Source organism: Opisthocomus hoazin, chromosome Z, assembly GCF_030867145.1.
Source record: "Opisthocomus hoazin isolate bOpiHoa1 chromosome Z, bOpiHoa1.hap1, whole genome shotgun sequence".
Classification (NCBI taxonomy): Eukaryota; Metazoa; Chordata; class Aves; order Opisthocomiformes; family Opisthocomidae; genus Opisthocomus; species Opisthocomus hoazin.
This window is the reverse complement of record NC_134454.1, coordinates 84,390,306-84,411,291: the sequence shown is the minus strand read 5'-3', so window position 1 is coordinate 84,411,291 and position 20,986 is coordinate 84,390,306. Positions and strand designations below refer to the sequence as shown.

The 20,986-nt window shown below is 37.7% G+C and overlaps 1 protein-coding gene across 3 annotated transcripts in view; it reads right to left on the bottom strand.

Annotated features, from left to right (window-relative positions):
- PIK3C3 (phosphatidylinositol 3-kinase catalytic subunit type 3) overlaps positions 1-20,986 on the bottom strand; it is an 84,313-nt gene that overhangs the window by 21,573 nt on the left and 41,754 nt on the right. For all 3 annotated transcript variants that reach the window (XM_075411318.1, XM_075411320.1, XM_075411319.1), the window contains 2 exons: positions 10,623-10,791; positions 4,931-5,021 (listed from right to left, as the gene is read on the bottom strand). In XM_075411318.1, the coding sequence (XP_075267433.1) occupies positions 4,931-5,021; positions 10,623-10,791 (260 nt within the window). The remainder of the gene's footprint in view (positions 1-4,930; positions 5,022-10,622; positions 10,792-20,986) is intronic.

The window sequence follows — 20,986 nt, the reverse complement described above, 5'->3', positions numbered from 1 at the left end:
GTGATCACGTCCCTGCCAACCTGCATTACCAAGAGAGGGTAATAATCAGAGGGCTGCACCAGACCAGGGAGTTCCTTAGCAACGTCCCTAACCCGGGGCCCAGGGAGGCAGCAGACTTCCCTGTGGGACAGGTCCGGTCAGCAGATCGGGCCCTCTGTTCCCCTCAGAAGGGAATCACCTATAACAATCACCATTCTTTTTTTCTTAGCTGAGGCAATCGTAATACGTGGGGCTGACTGACTCATCCTAGGCAACCCCCTAGATGGACCTTCACCCACATCCTCTGTGGCCAGTTCCTCACATTCCAGGGCCCCGTATCTGTTCCTTAAGGGCAACTGGGCAGGTGAGGGAGGCCGGGAGGGGATTCCCTTGCCACCCTGAGCAGGGACCCGTTTCCATTCCCCCTCATCTCTTAGGTCCCCTCTTTCTGCTTGGTGGCAAGAGGGTAGGGGGTTCTCTGCTTTTCGTGGAGCCGCCTCCTGCTGCTGACCAAGGTCTCAGGGAGGGCAGGGAGCAGATCCACCAGTCGATCTCCCTCTCACACTCCCGGATGCTCCTCAACCTCTCCACTTCCTCTTTCAACTCTGCCACCAGGCTGAGCAGGTCATTCACCTGCTCGCACCGAACACAGCCATTGTCTCTGCTGTCCTCCGGTACGAGCGCCAGGCTCATGCACTCCCTGCAGCCAGAGACCTGGACACCCGCGTTCTTGCGTGGGGCCTCCTCTGGGTCCCCACACTCCTAGCAACAGCTTTCCCATGGGTAGGAACCATAGTCAGAATATCTCCTGGATGGGCAATGCCCACTGCTGGTTGCTCTTGTACATGAGGGGGTTTGGCTGCTGTCACACTCGACTCCGCCTCCGCCAAGTCAGAGCTGCCGCTCGTTGGCACCTCCCGCTTTCCCGCTTGGGGTGTGGGGGGGCTGGGGTCTCCTCTCTCTCTCTTGGCGCTTTTGCCACCCCGCCGCTGCGGTTTTGCCCCTGGAGAAAGCACGTCTCTGCTTATCTGAAGTGAGGATGATGGATTATGTCACTTTGTGAAGATAAAGATCAGACTGGAACTTGAGCTACCATCTAACATTGCAATGCTTTCATTTTGAGGAATCAAAACTGTGGCCACAAAAGAAAAAACTTTGTTTAGAAGTAATCTTTCGAATAATTCATGCCTACTTGGCAACAGCAGTATAGCTGCACCTACTAAAAAATTCCGGTATCAAGGATCTTTATGCCAAACAAACTGTTTGCCAAAATAACTGAAGGATAATACTCCCTTCGCTAAGCATTCCTTTCTTTAAAAACAATAAACTTATCTTTTTTTAATACTATACAAATTTCTTTGTAATCATAAACTAGTATCCTGATTTATCAGCAAGTTTAGACAAGGTTGTCTTTATTTTGTCACCTCAGTGACTTGATTTCAGTTGCCTGAGACCAGAGCCTCACTGGCTCACCAGCCCCCTAAAGCAAAAATAAGGGCTCTGAAAAACAGAGAGCAAGTGTTACCACAGCACCAATCAGGAAAACGCTGGCTATGAACTTCCACCTACACTATTAAGCAGGATACTTACTTAGATACAAAACATCTGTAAATCTCTACCTTTCTCTTCCCTGACAGTGATATCACGGTTGAAACGGTTATTGACTAGACTCACACAAAGGTAATTTAATTTTACAGGTCAGTCCAAAATGGATCTTTAGCTAATTTGAGTCTGTTGAAATATATATGGATTTTTTGTTTAAAGCTTTGGGAAAAAAATAAAATCAATTGAGATGCTGAAAGCATTTATTCAATTTTCCTACAACAAGGTACAGTACTATCTTGTTAAATGACTGAACAAACTTGCCGCTCAGCCCAAGAGATGCAAGGCACCTTGTTCCTTTTTTTTTATTAGTACTAACAAAGCTCGTAACTGATTTGAGACAGGCTAATGGGTATTTAACATCCAAAACAAGTTTTCTAACATTATTTAAAAAAAAAGACAGTGACCTATTTATCATTCTATAGCGGGTTAAGATGATTCTGATCCTAGCCCCTTTACAGCTGATTACCAACCTGTTTTTTAAAGTAAAAAAGTAAAACCAAAATCTGAGAACTAAACAAAACAGTTACTGTCATAGAAGCTGTGAACATAGTCAGATGTATCTAGTAAATCATAATGTCAACAGCTGCTTTATGGGAGGGTCCTCTGTTCACCTACTCTTTAGGGATCCCATTGTGATGTATTATTTTTGCACAAACTGCAAGAGTATATTCCACAGACAATATCTGAAGCAAAAGGACCAAACCTGAACAGTTAACAGGAGTTAAAAACAGCCGAGCTGTTAGAAAAAAAGGATCGTTTATATAAAATAAAAATATCTGGGGGAGGGCTGAAAAGCCTATGAATTGCGAAGACGACATTTACAAACAAGGTAAACAATTTGGTTATCTTTCTGGTAATATCTTACTATGTGGGGTTTGTTTTGGTTTTTAAAGCAACAAGCACACTGTAAATGAACTCACAGGACCTGGGCTGTGAAAGTGATTTCCATTCCTTAAAAGTACTTGCCTTACTGGTTCAGTTCTAGCTCTTTTCACATTTTAAAGCCTCTGTGAATAGACAGACTTGAACCTACGATGGGGCTAAAAGTCACAGTTCTCCCAGCTGCTGCATTGTCAGAGATCAATATTAGAATAACCAATTACTGTTTTTGATCTAATAGCGAACTGTCATACAAATAAAACTTACACTTTTTTTCATGCAAAGAAGGCACTAATACTTTCTAAGGGAATTTAGAAGTAACCACATTGATCTAATTCATAGTTCATAGAGCTTTCTTTTAGATTTTTCTTCCTTCCATGATCTCCAGTAGGATACAATACAATCATGCTTTACACAACTTTGATTTTTAACTACTGTACATCAGTGAACTGTAATGTACTTAACAGCTGTAGAAAAGACTTGCTGGCTTTTAATTCTGCATCTCGATTTGTTATTTTAACAAAATTTACAGGCAATTTATACAGAGTAAGAGTTTTACAAGCATCTGAAACACTCAAATGTTGCTACATTAAAACAATAATTCACAAATATTTTACAGAATCTGACATACTATTATTGTTAATTATAGAAAGCAACATGCCCTTGAACATTACCAACATGAAATACAACACCAAGATACTGGTAAGAAACAAAGATATTGCATCTTAACTAGCAGCAAACACTTGGAGACTACATTTGACAAAAAATGTCAGAGTTCACAAAAGCATTCAAGGCAAGAATGAACACTATCACGTCAGGCAACAGTGAACCCTGGACAGAGATGAGTAAGATTACAATATGTAGCAACTCTCAAACTTGTTGCTGCAAACATGAAAGCACCAGAACTTCTGGAATTCAGTGAAACCGTAAGTTTGACCTCTTGACAACTATTTCAGTCTATGGCAAACTTTACAAAATCAGCCCCTGCACTACCTGTAAATACAAAATCAGCCCCTGCACCACCTGTAAATACATACTGCAATTTTTCCCAGGATTTACTATGCTTCTATTTGTAGACTTTGCAATCTAACAGGTTTTCCCCTCCTTACTGTATCAAGTAAAAAAAAAAAATAAAAGTACTTCTCCCCATTTTTCCAGTAGGTAGCCAGAACTAAGTATGTCTTCTTTATAAAGATGAAATTCACAGACTTATTGCAAGCACAATGTTAGGAAGGTCTCTTCCTTCATAAAAAGGTCTCTACAAAGACAGAGTTACTCCCAGAAATTGGTAGCTAGGGAACAATGTTGTTTTTCTACTGTAACCCTCCATCTCCCACGTTCTATGTGAGTAACCTATAACCTACTCAAATCTTTGCAGGGCATTTAGGGACAGAGGTTAGAAAGAATTAGCTGTCCTTTTCTCAGGAAAACAACCAAGTGGAGAGAGGGCTGTCACCTTTACTACAAAATACACTACTTCTGGCTAGCGCAGACTTCTGGAAATGAAATTGAGTATCTATAAAAACTCTTAGTATCTATTTGAAACCAAGAAACCCTGAACACTAATGCTTAAATTCTTGCAGCAAAAAGGAAGTATTTGGTTTGAGTCACAATTTAGTTTTCTTTAAGGAGGTTTTCATTAGAACATGAAATGAAGATTATGAATTGCTGCTTTCACAGTTTATTGAAAACACTGAAGAACAGCCCATTTAAAAAAAAATCTACTGCTTTAACAAAAATTACACTGAACTGATTTCCATTGGATACACAGGCTCCACAAAGTCTTTTGTGGAATTAGACAGTCATTTACTATAAATCAGGTTATAAAAAAGGCAACATTTGCCTAAAATGTAAGTGTAATGAAATCTAGATTAACATATATCCAGTAGTTTTAATGTCAACTGTTGTAACATCAAATGCAGAAGAACGACTGAGGTTGCTGCAAAGGGACAAAGTTAGAATTACGGGACATGAGTTTGTTTTCACAATAAACAAAAAAATTCTTGGTGATGAAGACATACCAGTCTACTGATTTTAAGTCTTCAGCTGACTGGTTTTAGATCTAGCAGTAGACTGGTTTTATAAAACCCCGCATGATTTACAGGATTCCAGACCGGACAGAACAATCTTTCATAATACAGTCAGTGTTGATTGCTTCACTTATCAGAAGTTGAAAAAGACAGGAACACTGTTCTTTGCAGAAAACTAAAATACCACTTGGAACAGCGCGCTAGAGCAGACTCTACTACTGCATAAAGGGCAATTCTGTACTTATGGGCACATGTGCTAAGTGATCTCAAAAGTATATTCTCCTATCTTTAACTTCAATGACTGTAGAAGTAGCTCAAAACTCGTAAAACGGAGTAAGTATTTTCAAGTGAGTTACAAATAAGTCACTACAAGTGACTGAAACTTTCATGACATGACAACTTGGGTTACTGACACACAAGAAAAGCTTTCCAGTTACCTTTTTTACAGTCTTGTCAGGTTCAAGAGCAATATCTGGAATGTTGGCATCCACCATGAGGGAAAATAAGTTCAAGATCAAGTTGGAATACCTAAGAAGAACACATCACGTAAAACACTTTGTAAGCTGTACAAAAAACATTTTTTAACAGCTTCATTTAAGAACACATCATCATCTTAGTGTGAACTGGTAACACTTCAGCAGAGATGCATTCTTAACACTTTAGTTGAACATATTTATGTTAAAAGCATAAATGATATCAGCAGTGAATGTTTAAACCCCAAACTGTCTCAAACTGCCAAAATTGAACAGACTACTCTGTTCTTGTTATAATTTTTGTAAAAATTGTCAGACCATTTATTCAGAGACATCAAATATAAACTGTGATTTCATATATTGTAAGATTTAATGCCATTTTCTACCTCTAGTAAGACAAACATTAGCTACAATATTGATTCAAAGGTTATTTTTTTATTTAAAAGGGTATAGTGATACAGCAGTATCAATATAAGTGAACACTAAGTGTAAAATAGCATTCAAACAGCCAAAGTTTCATGATTACAAGAAATTATTTTTCAAATAGTTGCAAGGGCTTTTGCCACAACAAGCTGAATACAAGTAATATAACCAGATCCAAGTCTGCATTTGCTCACTTAAACTGCAATAACATTGGTAGCCATGTTGTACTTATGAAGTACATACTATTTATAACTATTAAAAAAAAGACAAGACAGAGTAGAGTTTTCAGTTTCAACATGGTACTGGAAGTACTTGTGAATCTTTTAAAGAATGCCATTTTGCCCTTGTAGGAAATTAGCTGTAAGTTGCTTTCCGAAAGGATGATTTTCAAGCTGTCCACCATAAACTGAAACTTCCCTTTCTCTGTAAGGAGATCTATGTCCCCTTTTCAGAGACAAAGTATGCAACTGACTTCAAAATCTGAAATTGCCAAGAGCACTAGGAGATCCATAAATGATAAAAAATGAATTCTTAGCAGCAAAACCTGTCCATTAGCAAGCTGCTGAACACAAGCTGACAACTACAAGGAGTACAAAGTATCTTAACTACACAAAAGGATGGCTTCATAGCCGTATTTTACAAAGCAAATACTTCTCAACAAAAATCTCTCTAGAAAAGTGTAATTCCATCAAAAACTCTTGACCCTTCATTATACACTGGAATTAGCACTACCTAACACATTTGAATGTTAAGTTTTAACTCTTGAACACACACATTTATTTTAAACTCTTTGGGCAAAAATCTTCTGTATCTAATTTGTTTCAGCTGTTCTGTTTCACTTTCCCAGGGGCTGGAATCAGGAAAAAAACAAGACAGACAACAGACAGAAAAAGTGGGTTTTTTTTAATTTCAGATCCAGCTAAGAAATCTGGCAGTCAAGTTGCTTTGGTGCCAGGACTGGTCACCACAGGTTTTAAGGAAAATGTTTTCTACTTATCTGAAACAAGCAAATGTCACTTTGAACAGACATAAATCTTACAGCTACATTCTCTAAAGTCTCCTCCTAGGTCATTGGTACCTTCCATTGGTAGTCCTCCCTTTGAACTGACGCAGGAGTCCAGTTTCTCTTGCTCTTGAACCACAAAGCAGGCAAGAGCTTATGAGCACTACAGGTTACTGGGGTTATTTAAGTGATGGAGGTTTGTAAAAGGTCTAGGCATCAGTGTTAGATGTCATTTAAAACCTGGCTCCATTCCACACAATGAAGTCTTTTGGTTCTTGGTACTTAAAGCAAAAGCATAAGACCATATGAAGAACCTCATTAAAAAAAAAAAGAAAAAAAAAATCAAGAAAAGTAATTTTGGGGCTAGTATGCGGTGGGAAGAGACAAAATAAGGAAAGAGCTGCTCACTACATTATCTGCAGGTCTTTCCTCTGCCCCTTGCCCCAATGCTTCTTTAACTTAGTAATCAATTAGATGGCAGCCTAAGGATGAAAAAGAGCTTATTAAGTAAATTTGTTAGGTGCCTCTATGATCCTTGTCACATTTCACAGTTCTTTAGAAAAGTTATTTAAAAAGTAATTTGATGAGACGTAACAGCTTGCTACTTTAGATAGCTGGCTGTCATCCTTCCTATAAGCAACATCCTTGGCAAACATGCCAAGATGCTCATAACAGGTCAACTAGACCAAACCCATCCTAGCACTAGACATTTTACTGAAAAATGTGAGTTAGTAATCTGACCTCCAAAAAACACAAAGCCAACTTTGTCAGGCAAGTCATATTACTTATCTTTGACATCTACATTAAAGGCCCCTGGAATGGCTGACCTCCATCTGCAGCCAGAATGAACTAAGAGGTCAGTTTTTCTACATTTAGGAGCTTCAATTAAGCACCTAAACCCGACCCTAAATCTTTCTCAGTTAAACACATTTTTGTTTTCCTCAAAGCCCAGTACAAATTAATTTACAGAATCGTAGAATGCTTTGGGTTGGAAGGGACCTTCAGAGGTCATCTAATCCAAACCCCTCAAAATATTTACAAAAATAAATGATCACTCAGCTACACTGGGAGGTTGATTAAACTTCTGGTTTGAACATGAAGTCCTAAAAGCAAGGAGGTTCTGTAAAAAATTAGTAAATCCAACAAAATAACTCTACTCCTACACAGAAGAGGCCTCATATATACCATGAAAGAAACCCACATCAGACAAAAGTTCAAACTGTCACTGCCATGTTCTGAGAAAACTAACTTTTGGCTTCAAGTACTTAATAGGTCATCAAATATATGCTTGATCCTAAGCACTCCTTTATATATTTTTTCAACATTTACCAACCCCTTTGCACATAAATGTTCTAAACCAACTGAATATTTAGGCTGTTGATATTGCAATACTCTATCAAATTCAAAGCCACAAACGTCCACTACAAAGAAAGGACAGGAAAGTATAGAGTTACCTGCAGTCTCAAACTAAAGCCCTGTTGACCTGGTCTAACTCACAATTTCCTAAGTTTAAAATGCAATCACATTTTCTGCAACATAACTTGGGACCTCTCATGGCTCATTTCTTCTCTTCTCAAGACTACATGTACTGTGCAGTCACTATCGATCTCCCAGTTAGCTATAGTAAACTATGGCATTTAGTCTTCCAAAAGTATTTCCTCACAGTCCAGACTCAAGCAAAACTGACCTGTTCCCATTCAGTTTCACCTTAGCTCTTCCCTCTTCATCTACCTCACTTTTCAGAAGACCATCTAGACCTTGCATTATTGCCTAGCTACCACCTTTCCAAAGAACAGGCACTTCCCAATGGCCACCACATCTCTCCACTTGTTGCCGATATGTTTTCTTCATTCAGATCTGTATGACCTCCTCTGTCCACTAAACCACTGTGAACAGACTGGGGAAAAACACTCTGGTCCATCCAGCCAGATATCCATATCCACACAGAACAAATCTCAGCCCAAACTACAGCTTCTGTCTCTAGTTGCTTCCTGCTCTTTTGCCCCTACCTATGCCTCCTAACTCAAACCAAACATCAAACTTTTCATGTGACTAACATAGGGGAAACTCTTACAATCTAGAGCCACATTCTGGGAAAAACTCTCAAATATTGACACTGGATTCCTCTCTGGTAGATCCTGCTGAGGACTTGTAAACTGGAAATTCATGGGAGAAAGGAAATCCTGACACATAACAGGACCTGAAGATCTTTGAATAGGCTCAACATCTATAATGACGGTGTAGAAGACCAGCAGCCCAGGTGAGGATGACAAGTTTTGCTGCTAGCCACAATTTGCCCTGTAGCACACTCAGAACGCAGAGGCTGTTCCTTCCTTACAGCACTGCTGACACAGACACAACTGACCATTGTTCTTCAAAAAAGTGGAAAGCATACTCCCCTACGCCAAAAAAAACACCAAACCCCACAACAAAAAACCACACACCAATGATCATATGCCAAACTGCTTCCAACCTAAAACAATGAACAAAACTAGTTTTCTACTTATATGTTTTAAGTTTTTATTTATTTTCACTATGCAACACCTGTTCCCAGGAATCCTGAAAGACTGAGATACAGCACTTGAAATACGTAGAAAACTGTCTATAACCCAGGGAACTACAGAACAAAAAAAACACAAATTGATGGAGATGACAAACAGAGTTTGCATTTTGTCTTAGCAACCAGAGGTTATGAATTTACGTAAGCAGAAGTATCATCTGTGAACAGTTCTATGTCAACATGCAGAACTGTCAGGACTAAGCCATTTCTCCTCTATTTGTTCAGTAAGCAAGCAATCTTCATCATTTTTAGTTCTAGCTGCTTAAAGTAATAGTTGTAGTAATACTAATATTATCTGATGCTATATTTGTTGAAAGCCTTGAAGACATTTATCCAGAATCATTTAAAAATATTTTCCTATTAAACTGAACAAATATTGGAGAGACTACAATTACAACTACAATCCCAGTCATTAAAATGAAACCATCTCGATTTACAGCGTAGTTTTATATCCAAATTACTGCTGTACTCCACACTTCATGATCTCTGTAACAAATCATTACATAAATAAATGCAATGGATAATCCTTCACTGACACAAGAGACTTTTCCATTGAAATAGCTAGGTTTAAACAATAAAAACCCAAGTATATCACAAATAAGCAATGCAGTATTACAAAACAGTTCTAAGCAAAATTTAGAACATGGAATGTACATTAGCCTTCCTGATTGTACTCTGAAGTCACGAATATTATTTACTCACATCATGCTGCTGTTTTTTCATGGTGCTGAATTCCTTTTAACTCATTAATAAAGTCAGTTCATAAACCAACTCCTTACTCTTTCTCCTCTTAACAAGCGGAGAACTACATGCATCATTTTTATTCTGAATCACTGACTGCCTGCTTCTCATACTGCATGTACTTTTCACACTTGATTTTCATATTACTGATTTTTTTCCATGCGTTTGGAGGTTTACATTCTGTGAACTTGACAAACTGAAATTCCTTCATCTCGATGGAAGATGTGCTAAGTCAATCACTGGACAGACCAAGCGTGCTTACCAGTGTCCCATCCAAACAGAATAAAGCTGAGCTACTTGGACCAGAAAGTTCAAGGTAAGTAATAGAGTCAGTGCAAAAGAACACAGCTGATTCCAAGTTTAAAGAAGAGATCTGTTGGTCCATAAATAAATCACATTTCTGGGTATGTACAGGAACTGCTAACATACCTGATCATCACTAAAGTTGCTAACTTTTGTCCCGCAGGACCTGAACCAAACTAAGCTTACTTCTGCACCATCTTCAAGCCAAAGACTTTGATCATCACTAATCTAAACTGGAGGAGGATAAAGCAGCAAATCAGTAATGACTTAAGAGTTAAAAGGACAGTTAATTGGCCATCAATAATCAGAGAAAAAGTTGCTTAAGGGCAAAAACATATCCAAAAAGCAAGGTGTACATTAATACCCCATAGGAGTTATGAAAAAAGCTATGTAGGTTATTAAAGTAGCAAAACTGGGGACCTTAACTTGAAGGACAATTACATTCAAGCTCCGTATTACACAACTGCTGTGATTTTCATTCCTTTGTTTCATGCAAATTCTTGTGTCTACATTCAGACTTCAAACAAGTTTTGAATTTTCAACAGAAATATCTTCTCAGATTCATTTAGTCCTCTCCTGCTTTATAGTGACTCTACTAAATTATAGCATCAAAATAGTATTGTTACCTGCGGAGATGGAGAAAGGCTGTGTAGCACTGCTTACGGAACTCCTGGTACTGTTCACTCTGCGTACCTCCCATACCTTCCACCATCTCCTTATTCAGCTTCATTGGGGGAGGTAGAGGCTTAGGGTCCCGACCCAAAATATAACCAAAGTCGATGTGAAATAGTTTACCTGTAGAATTAAAGGCAAACATAATTACCCTTTTCAACACTACAAGTAGTATCAAATTCTGATGCAAAACTTGGAAAAAAAAAATATCTGTAAGTGCAATCTTCAGAAGATGCTGAGTAGCTCAAAAGAAATACAATTCACTGTTCTCTCTAAGGCTTATAACCATGTATCTTTAGCTGTCAATTTGAAATCACGGGTTTAAAAAAGCAAAGATGATTTCATATTCATTAAGAGTACTAACAAACAAGATGAGATTTTCTGCTGTTTTTTTGAAAAACATATGGAACATACTCACAAGGACTGAATCAATGTTGAAACTAGTCAGTAGATACTAAATGCACAGTTATATAATAAATACAACTAATTCTCTGGTCCTTCTTTAGAATGTTAGCAAAATAAAATGTTAATACACGCAATGCATTGCTTTTAATATCCTGTTTGGTTGCTATGGCATGAAATATGTTGTTTTAGTTGTATGTTAAATCTACCAAAAGGAAATAGCACTCATGATCCTAAGAATGACCTTCTGAAACCACTAAATAGCACAGAATATTTCAAAGCTGTTTCAAAATTCTTTAAGGGTTGTTTGAGTAAGGTGAAAATTTATCAACAGTTTTCAAATACACTGAAGAAACATCACTACAATTCCATATCTGAAATTGCATTTCAAGCACACCAAAGTCTGTCTTACACCTTTCCAGTACTAAAATGTAAGAGTTACATCTCTTGATCAGTACCTTTCCCTTCTTAGACCAACTGACTACACTTACAATGTTTCTGCCCCATTAACTTGACAAACTTCTATACATCTCTTGCTTCAAACACACAAGGCCCTTCCTATCCAGAGCTTGCATGCGGCCACGCTGTTCACTTTTACTGGGGAGCATTCACCGTATTCCCACTCAATAGTACTGAACTTTATGTGAGACCCAACAGCTGGTGGCAAAATGAACAACTGGAACACGAGTAACTTCCAAAAACCTACCAAATCATTTAGATAATCTGAAGGTTAAATATTGTACAGCTACACAAAAATATTGTCAACAGAAATCAAAATAGTACCATTCATGATTTTTAAGAAGCCAGTTTCTGGGATCATTCTTGACTCGCTTCTTAAGTGGAAAATATTGACCTTATAAGGCAAAAAAAAGTTTTTGAACGTGTCCTGCAAACAAATTTTCAATTTGAAATGTGCAATTTAAACAATGACCTGGGCCATACCCAGCTGCACTAAAAAAAGATGGTAAGAATTCAGATATGTCAAGAAACTTTTACACAAAAAATTAAAAAAGTAATCTGTTAAATAATTTCCTTCGGGCAGATAGAAACTCTCTTCCTGAAGTCTGCAGTAATGAGGAATCGGGAAGTAAATGAAGAAATACGAAAAGCTGATGCATTGTTTGAACTGTTAGGTAAGTTTTGCATCCAAGGCACAGCTATGTAGTGACATTAATAAAGTCAAGTCTCACATGACCAATTTACAGAAGAGAATGAAATGTCGATACAAGATGGAAGATCTTCTAAACAAGAAGGCAGAAAACTATTAGCATGATGGTGATCTAGACAGTCACAGCACAGAACACACAGAGTCTTGCTTCAGAATTATGGAACCAAACAGCATTATGGACAGAGATCTGTGTCACGAGTATTTTAACCTGCAGTGCCTGTATCCATTTTAATATTTTCATAAGCTTAGGTGTTCAACACTCTTGAAAACAGGCAGTATTTTTCAATTAGTCACCCCTCTTTGAGCATATCATTGAACAATAATATTCTGTCATCAGAGAAGGCTGTTTGAGATCTGTCACAAGCACTCTTCTTCAACCCAAGAAACAAACTGCATCACAGTCAGTTTTCTAAGAGAGATCACAAGGATGCTCAAGAAGCAGGTAAAGTATTTGCTAGTTGATAAATGGGAGAACCACTGCATTTTGAATACCTAATTGTGCTAAAAAAACAAATCTCCCTTCCTTCAATAGTTTTTTTCAAGATGTTACAGGAGTTACTTTTAGAGCCCATTTTTATACACTGTTTCTGAAGTAGGCAACTGATACATACATGCTCCCCCACCACCTTGAAGTTACAAAAAATGTTTTTAATTAAAAAGTTTGGGGTGTCTGTTTTCTATTTGCTTATTCAAACCTGTCACCTTCAAGAGTCAAGAGACAACATTTTAAATAAAACAGTAACTGTTGTGACAGTAATTAAACCTTTTTATAGTTTGCTCTGGAGATAGGGAATAAGAGGTGATAATTTAAATTGGTAACAAAGATGAATCTAAACATTCAAACACATTTTAATAGCTGACCTATGTTCGTATAAACTAATTAGATAAAGTACTTTAATTTTAGGAATGAAGTATAGAAGAAAACGTAAGATGAGACCATCCTGCATTAACATTATAGCTTCCCTAGCTGTACTTTGAAATTAAACAGACTTTAAAATACATTAAATGTATTTAATACACTTAATATTTTTCAAATCCATGTACTAAACAGACTTAACTGATTTTCATTCATGCAGCTCCTGCAAGGTCAATTAAGCCAGCATATCATATTGCAGAACATGGACAGAAGGCTTTCCTTGGTGCTTGCCTGAAGCTGCTATACCAGCAAAGACCAACCAGCCAGCGTAAGAGAGTACTACAGTTTTAAGCGCATTCTACGGAGACGGCTGACTTGTTTTCCTTGAGGACTTTATTATCGGAAAAAAAAACAAATAACAAGTCTGCTTTGGACAAAGGAAATTGGTTGTGTAATTCACACTGAAAATTAGGCAAAGTTTGTATTATTTTTTATGTCAACAAATCATAAATTTATCAAGTTATTGAACCTGATGTCTTGAAATCCTTTAATACTAAGATAAAATGTTACAAGTATCTCAAGTGATCTTCCTAAGTATAATTCGTATCAGGGTACAAACACTGAACATCCCACTTTCATGATATTAGTGAATGCAATGATTAGACTGTCACTCCATATAAGCTCTATTACAAGAACAAGTCTGGAGAAAGTTTATGGTACCTATTTGAAAAAGTGCAGTGCCAGAAAATACTAAATAGTAGCAGAAAGCAGGATAAAAATAGGAAGCTGATGACTCCAGCTCTATACAAAGCAACTGCTGTAGATTGTATGGACTTCAAACAAAACAAAAAAATCACTTTCACCTAGAAATTACTGTACCAAAGATGTAATTAACAGGACAGAAAATATATTTAAAAAGAATTTTTATTCTGTAAGAAATTACTTTCACTGTCAATAGTATATTGACTCCTAACATAGCCATCACTTCTGATTTGCATCTGTAAGGATGGAGGCAAAAGGTGCCAGTAACAGCTTCAAGAGCACAGCTCCTTAAAAACACTACTCATTCAAATTTGTCAGCCTTAGGTACGAGCAATACTTAAAAAATAACCTTGTCTAGTAATCCCAACTGAGTAACAGTCTACAGGAAAATTAAGCTCTTATTTGGGCAGGTGTTGAGTGAGATTTTAGTTCTGGAGTGTCACACAGTTTGTGCAGTTTTTATTTGGAAGTCCCTAAAAGTTATGTAATTTGGTTGATAAGAAGCATACCTTCTCAAAAAAACTTAGAAAATGTCTCTTAAACCTCTATTTCACACAATCATGGAATGAATGAGGTTGTAAGGGACCTCTGGAGGACATCTGGTCCAACGTACTGGTCAAGCAGGGCTACCAAGCGCCAGCTGCTTTGCCCAGGACCATGTCCAGACAGTTTCTGAGTATCACCAAGGATGGAGACTCCATGAGTTCCCTGGGCAACCTGTGCCAATGCTCCATCATCCACACAATGAGTAATAATTCATACTTATAGTGCAGTATTTATATCCAACCATCATCTATCCTCCCAGTAAGCCAGACTGCTTATGAACTTTGTAACACTACTTTTTCTGAAGGCTTTGAACTTCCGTATTTTATAAAACCATTACATTTCCTGCCTTCATTATGCAGTCAGTGCCGCAACACATACACTTTGATCTCAGACCGTAACATTTTTACCTCGGCTTCTAATCCATCTTCTTCAGATTTATTACAACTTAAAGGGCTCTTAATTATCAGACATGCTTATTAAGGACAAAACTGGACCTCTCATTTTGGTTTACTACTGTTCCTGAATGACTGCTATATCTTATGGGTAAGGGTTTTGTCCAAGTCATGTTTTAAACTAAAAGAGAAGCTACTAAAAACAACAGGTGAAACAGCTTTCATTCTGAGTCTTTTACATTGTTGTAATGCCAGACGTAAAGGCCTTGGATTTCTAATATTTAGACACTAAAACCTTCGATACCTATTTAGAAATCTAAATTCCTTACAAAAATGAGGGATTTTTGGCACCTGACAAAACATAACAATTCAGGAAACACTGAGACCACAGACAAGTACACATGAACTTCCTGCCCTGTTTTGAGGCCAAGAGTAGGCCTACATGTAGGCACCTACATCTCGTTCAAGATACACAGCTTTAGAGAAACATTTCTGATGTTAAGAGTGGCTCATTCCTCAAAGTCTAAAAGATGACATTAGCACTTCTTCAGGAAGCAGAAAAATGTCTGCTAGAAGGACTTCAAATAGAGTCTCTCACCTTAAAAAACAGTGGCCTAACAATCACTGTCCCTCCCCCATTTAAGCTACTGTACTGTAGAAAAAGCAATACACAAGGCATTTAATGACTGGAAGCAGATGAGGCGTTTCCAGGATTATGCAATAATGAGGTGCACACACAGAAAATCAGCTTGTTCAAAATGGAAAAGCTGATACTATTGTGTACTTTCAAGCTTTTTATTTTTTAATTTTATGAGGCTGACCACATTTTTCTACTGAAAGCCTGGCTTTCTAATACGTGGAACAGGACAGGCCCTTGCAGAGTTCCAAGGAAACAGCAAGCATGGAAAATTTCCCTATCAAATCCCTCATGCCCTGACTGAAAGTCCATCTGAGTTCTTTTCAGCCTTAAGACTGAAGTGATCTTTGATTAAGTGAAGTATGGACTGGTGGAGGCTAAAAATTGATATCTGGTGCTTGCAATAGCCAATAACATCCAACTGAAGCCAGAGAGGCCGATTTGTCCATCGCTTTTACCGCTAATGCCTAGATTTTGGTATAGGAGAAAGTTCCCATACAGCAGCAAAGAAATTGTTTTATTTCACCAGAGAACTGTTAGAAAAAAAACACTGGAAACCCACACAAAACTCTGAAACCCTTAAACAAAACGTGGAAGGCAAAGCAAACCAGATACAATTACTAAAATACAGTAAGTCTGACGGCAATTGTCTTATAACAAGAGACTTATAAATTACTCCAAACTTAACTGTTCCCACTTCTGGGAAGAGGGCCAGAAAACCCCCAACCTATACACAAAAACCCCAAGCTCTGAATTTCAATACATTTTCTGTAAACTGAAACTGCCACTACTACTTCAGCATGGCTCCTATAGTGACTAAATTGTACTTTTTCTATTTTAACTGAATTCTTGTTTTAAATGTGAAACAATAGGACAAAAATCCCCGTGATGAAAATAAGCAGACGGATGGGGTGGTCTGGAACAGGCTGCCCAGGGAGGTTGTGGAGTCTCCTTCTCTGGAGATATTCAAGACCCGCCTGGAGAAGGTCCTGTGCAGTCTGCTGCAGGAGACCCTGCTTTGGCAGGGAGGTTGGCCTAGATGACCCACAGAGGTCCCTTCCAACCCCTACCATTCTGTGATTCTGTGATTCTGTCTCCTTGCATTCCCAGCAAATTCTGACACTACCGTCAAAATTTCTCCTTTGTAAACAGAGCACTGTCACAATACAAACAACCGGAATGCCTAATTTAATGTCATCATTTTCATCAGATACACATTATGACTTTTGTAAGACTACATAAAAATGGAAGAAAGTGGTATGAATTTTTAAGGACTTATTCAGGATACAGACTTTAAATCCAGTATGCAACAACAGCTGGAGGCAAAGTTTATCACTGTCATCCATATAACTGATAAGGCACCAGGCTGTGCTAAGCATTGCAATTTTCACCCCTCACAACTCAAGCAATTCATTCTCAAAATACACTCCATGCAGGCATAGTGCAAAAGATGTCAGATACATATTGTTAAATGAGAAATAATGTTCAAGACACCTCAAAGAAAAAATGTTTTACCAGACCAACAGCTATAAGTTTATATTCTCTTTGGTAGGCATCACAGAAACGGGAGTTGCAAAGAGAAATCTAAAGGATAGCAGTATGTGTTAGTTTTGTTATTGTTTTTAGAAAAGGATGTTCCTCTACCAGGACCAATGATATCCAAAAACATGTAAAAATTCCACTGTATTTTATACACTGTAGTAGTTTGCAACATTAATAAATATATTTATCAATGTATTTATATGAGCACTGATACAGAAGGAGGGCTTGTATCCTATAGGTTTTCAGCTTTTGTCATCTTCAAACTTGCTTTGGGATAGACGGTTTTAACTGAAAAGCACTGGAAGTACAAACACAGGGTGTCGTCTTGTACATGGAACTGTTCGGATCTTTGCTGTCTTACCTGGCAACCCTTCCTAACTGAGACTGAAGAACAACTTGGATGTCAACTGGTGTGTTCACACTGAAGACAGCCTGACCTCTCAGCATTAAATAAGACAGTCCAGCTCTTTCCACTTACCTATACGTGATGCTAAAAGAAAATGTGGTTTTCAATTTCTCAAGTCTTTCACCTGCCCTTAGATATTAACAACCCAATTTTACCCACACAGCAAGTTGCCCTACTGCTACAGAGCAATTTCAGGTGTGGAGTTCAGACCAAAGTGCCTGTATTTGGGGAACCTATAATGGGAACTTGAGCTTACATGTAGGTCCCCAACGGTTATTGAAAGATTAAGCTGGTCAGTCACTAGGGCAAGAGTTTAGTTGGTGAGACACACACAGGCCATACTACCCAAGAACACCATTTGAATGTCTTAGAATATGCCGAAATATCTACACATAGCCTGCAAATATGACAGCACCTTTGTGAAATCTTTGTCTGTTGATAAAACAAATTGAAGTTATTAAGGTATCTCAAATGGGACAGAAAGACATCACTTGTCTATCATAGCTGAAATGCTGTCTAAGGTCTAATGATGACTGTACTGTTTTAAGACTTTAAAAGGCTTAGCAAACATGAGGACAGCCACGGCTGGATGTTACATCAGTAGCTAGATCCCAACTCTACCATCAAAAACAGAGAGTGGAACAAACCCAGAAGAAAGTATTTTCAAGGGAAGGCATGTCACAACTGAAACACACTAGCACAGTACATACAACATGAAAGTTAACTGAACATGCTACATCTCTTATCACAATCCAGCTTCACAACCACCCAGCTCTTCCTTCCAAGGCAACAAAGCACACATTCGCTGCTAAGTCAGACACTGGCATTAATATGTAAATCAGTCTGCAATCCTACAACCAGACACTGACATTAAAGTTGAGTATTCCACTGCAAAAGAGTGTCTTATTATTTACAAGTCACAGTAGCATCTGCTGTTCTAGACCTGGAAACAAAAAATTAAAACATACAGCAATAGATAACATAGTCAATCTCCAGGAGAAGTAGGAAGTTGAAAGTTCTCAGAGAAAATAAATATTCCTGTATCACAATACTGACTACGTGGCCTTCAGGTTACAAGCTCAGGCACATTTGTAAAAACAATGCAAGTATTCTTGTAATTTTTAACACTGCTAATAAATAAGAATGTTTTGACTGAAGTTTCCCTACATCTCTTTCCAAACAAACTTCTACAGCTTCTCTTGAAGTATAATGGTACAGCATTTAAAAATCTGAAAATACAGATTTCATGTCTAGGACTACTTAAAAAAGCCATCTTACTTCTAGAATTAAAGGCATAAAACACTCATGAAAGACAGCAGAAATTATTTCACCCAGTAACAGACATTCTCATCCTACAGCGCAAAAAAAACCCAGCAGGTTTCTAACACTGAGTGAAAAACAATTTGGTTTTATGAACTTCAGTACCTACTGCATAATATGTAAATTATACCCTATCTATCATAAGCATAGACATCTGTATGTTAGGAGATGACGCGACAATTCTACTAGAATGTGTCCAACACAGATGTGGCTACATCCAAACTAAAAGGCAGAGCTGAAAAAGGTAAAGACATATATTGCCATATAGGAAGTACGGGAACCCACAGCTGGTACTCAGCATTCTTTACCCTCTTGGAAAGCTTCAACTCCTTAAATAAGTATCATCAAGTAAGGACACATTTACTGCCTCATAATTTTTAAGAAAGGTATTTATAGCTTCCATTCTTCAGCAGAAGAATGAAGTTAGCTTTTTCCAACTTAGGCCTAAGGGATTCTCAGTAGCAAGAAACAAGCCTTCATAGCAAGCCTTTGTTGTATTCGGAACATAAGAATTTCTCTTGATAGCTCAAAAAACCTTTCAGTATGTGACAGAGGACAGGCAGCAGATGAAAACAATTTCAGACTCTGAATGTACCATGGATGCACACTGCCCTCTGCTGTGCTGCTTAAATTCTTCCACTAAGCCAAACTGCTATTGTGCTGTTACTTTTTAATACAGGCAGGCAAGATGCACTTTACCCCAAATCAGAACACTAAAGTGTTACTACTCTGAGCATGCAAGCAGTGCCTGCTATGCAAATATTTATAGCCATCACCTTAGACAAATGACAGACCCCTCACAACAGTTTAAATGCCCATTTGTACATTTCCAAGCAGATACGGAAAAATACACTTGCTCTAGTTGCTCCCCCCTGTGCAAGACCTTTTACTCTAACCAAGGGCCAAAGGTTAATTTTCAGCTCTTTCATACAAAGTATACTGATTCAAAGTAATACATGCTTCAGCCTTACCTGTAAACTAACAAACCTTCCACATGCATGTGTCTCTTTCTCCAAATAATATTTTAATTTATAAGTTTCTCATTCAATAAATATTTCACTTTACTACAAGCACTTAACCACAGCTCCTAATTCGCCATCACTATGTAACAGACATATTCAAGGCATCAGAACTCCTACAGCAAAGCTGCAGTTCAAAACTTAGCAAGCAAAATGCCAAACAAAAAAAAAAAAAGCAAAAACGTAACTTCAAAAACTTCTTTCCCTACAAGAAAAGGTTTTGTTGGTCAAAACTCTGCGAAATTCGTGTAGCTACTCACGAACTCATTTTTCAACTAAAACATCTGAATTTCCCTCCACCCCAAGGCACTGAATGTAATAGTTGGAGCAGCTGAATTTTCAAGCCTTTTATTTCCTTTAGTAGAGAGATCTTCTACTTATTTAGAATCACCAGAATTATTGACTCTACCTGGTCTGTTATTAATCCATATGTAAGACAATAGAAAATAACATTAAAAAAGTGAAGTTAGGGAGAATCAAAATGCCTATTCCCTATTTTGAACTTTTAAGATACACAGTTTTTGCTGCAAACTAAAGGGTATATTGAATTAAACAGTACCTTCTGCTACTTTCTCTCCTCCGGCTGCCAGTTTGTAATGAGTAGGACACTAAAGAATCTACATCATTCTTTGTTTATAGGGAAGGCTTAAAAAATATGTATGTATACATAATCTGAACTGGCACTGAATGGTCCAGGTAGCTCAGTCAAGCTAATGATGAAACACTGTGGATTTTTGCTCTGCGGTAGTTTGGTTTCATTAAGAATGTAAGATTCACAGGGAACAGAAAACACTGCAGTGAATCCTGCTCTTGCAGGTCTTACATGACATTCCCATTTCTGGGACAGATCGTGTAAATTTCTTAGAAGAATATACAGACCTAGAAAGCTCACAGAACCATGTTGTTTAAAAGAAAGTCAACTCTAAGACAAGAATTCGCATGGACATCTCGGTGAAGTCATCAACATTACACCTAATTCCGTATGACTACTGACAATATTCTCCTAAATATCTACTGTAATTGGAATAGCATACATTAAAATACGCAGAATTATTAGACAACTATTAAAATACAACTGTCATTCAATTAGTAGATCTTGAATTTGCTTTCTGATAGCATGTTAAAAAAGCTACTAAACAGGAATGTAACAATTTAATAAAAAAATGAAATGATTTGATAATAAACAGTTAGGATACTTGGAGTTGGAGCTACTTTACAAGTATTTTTTTAATGCATCCTTTTTTTCAGCTTTGGACCAAGAGTTCTGA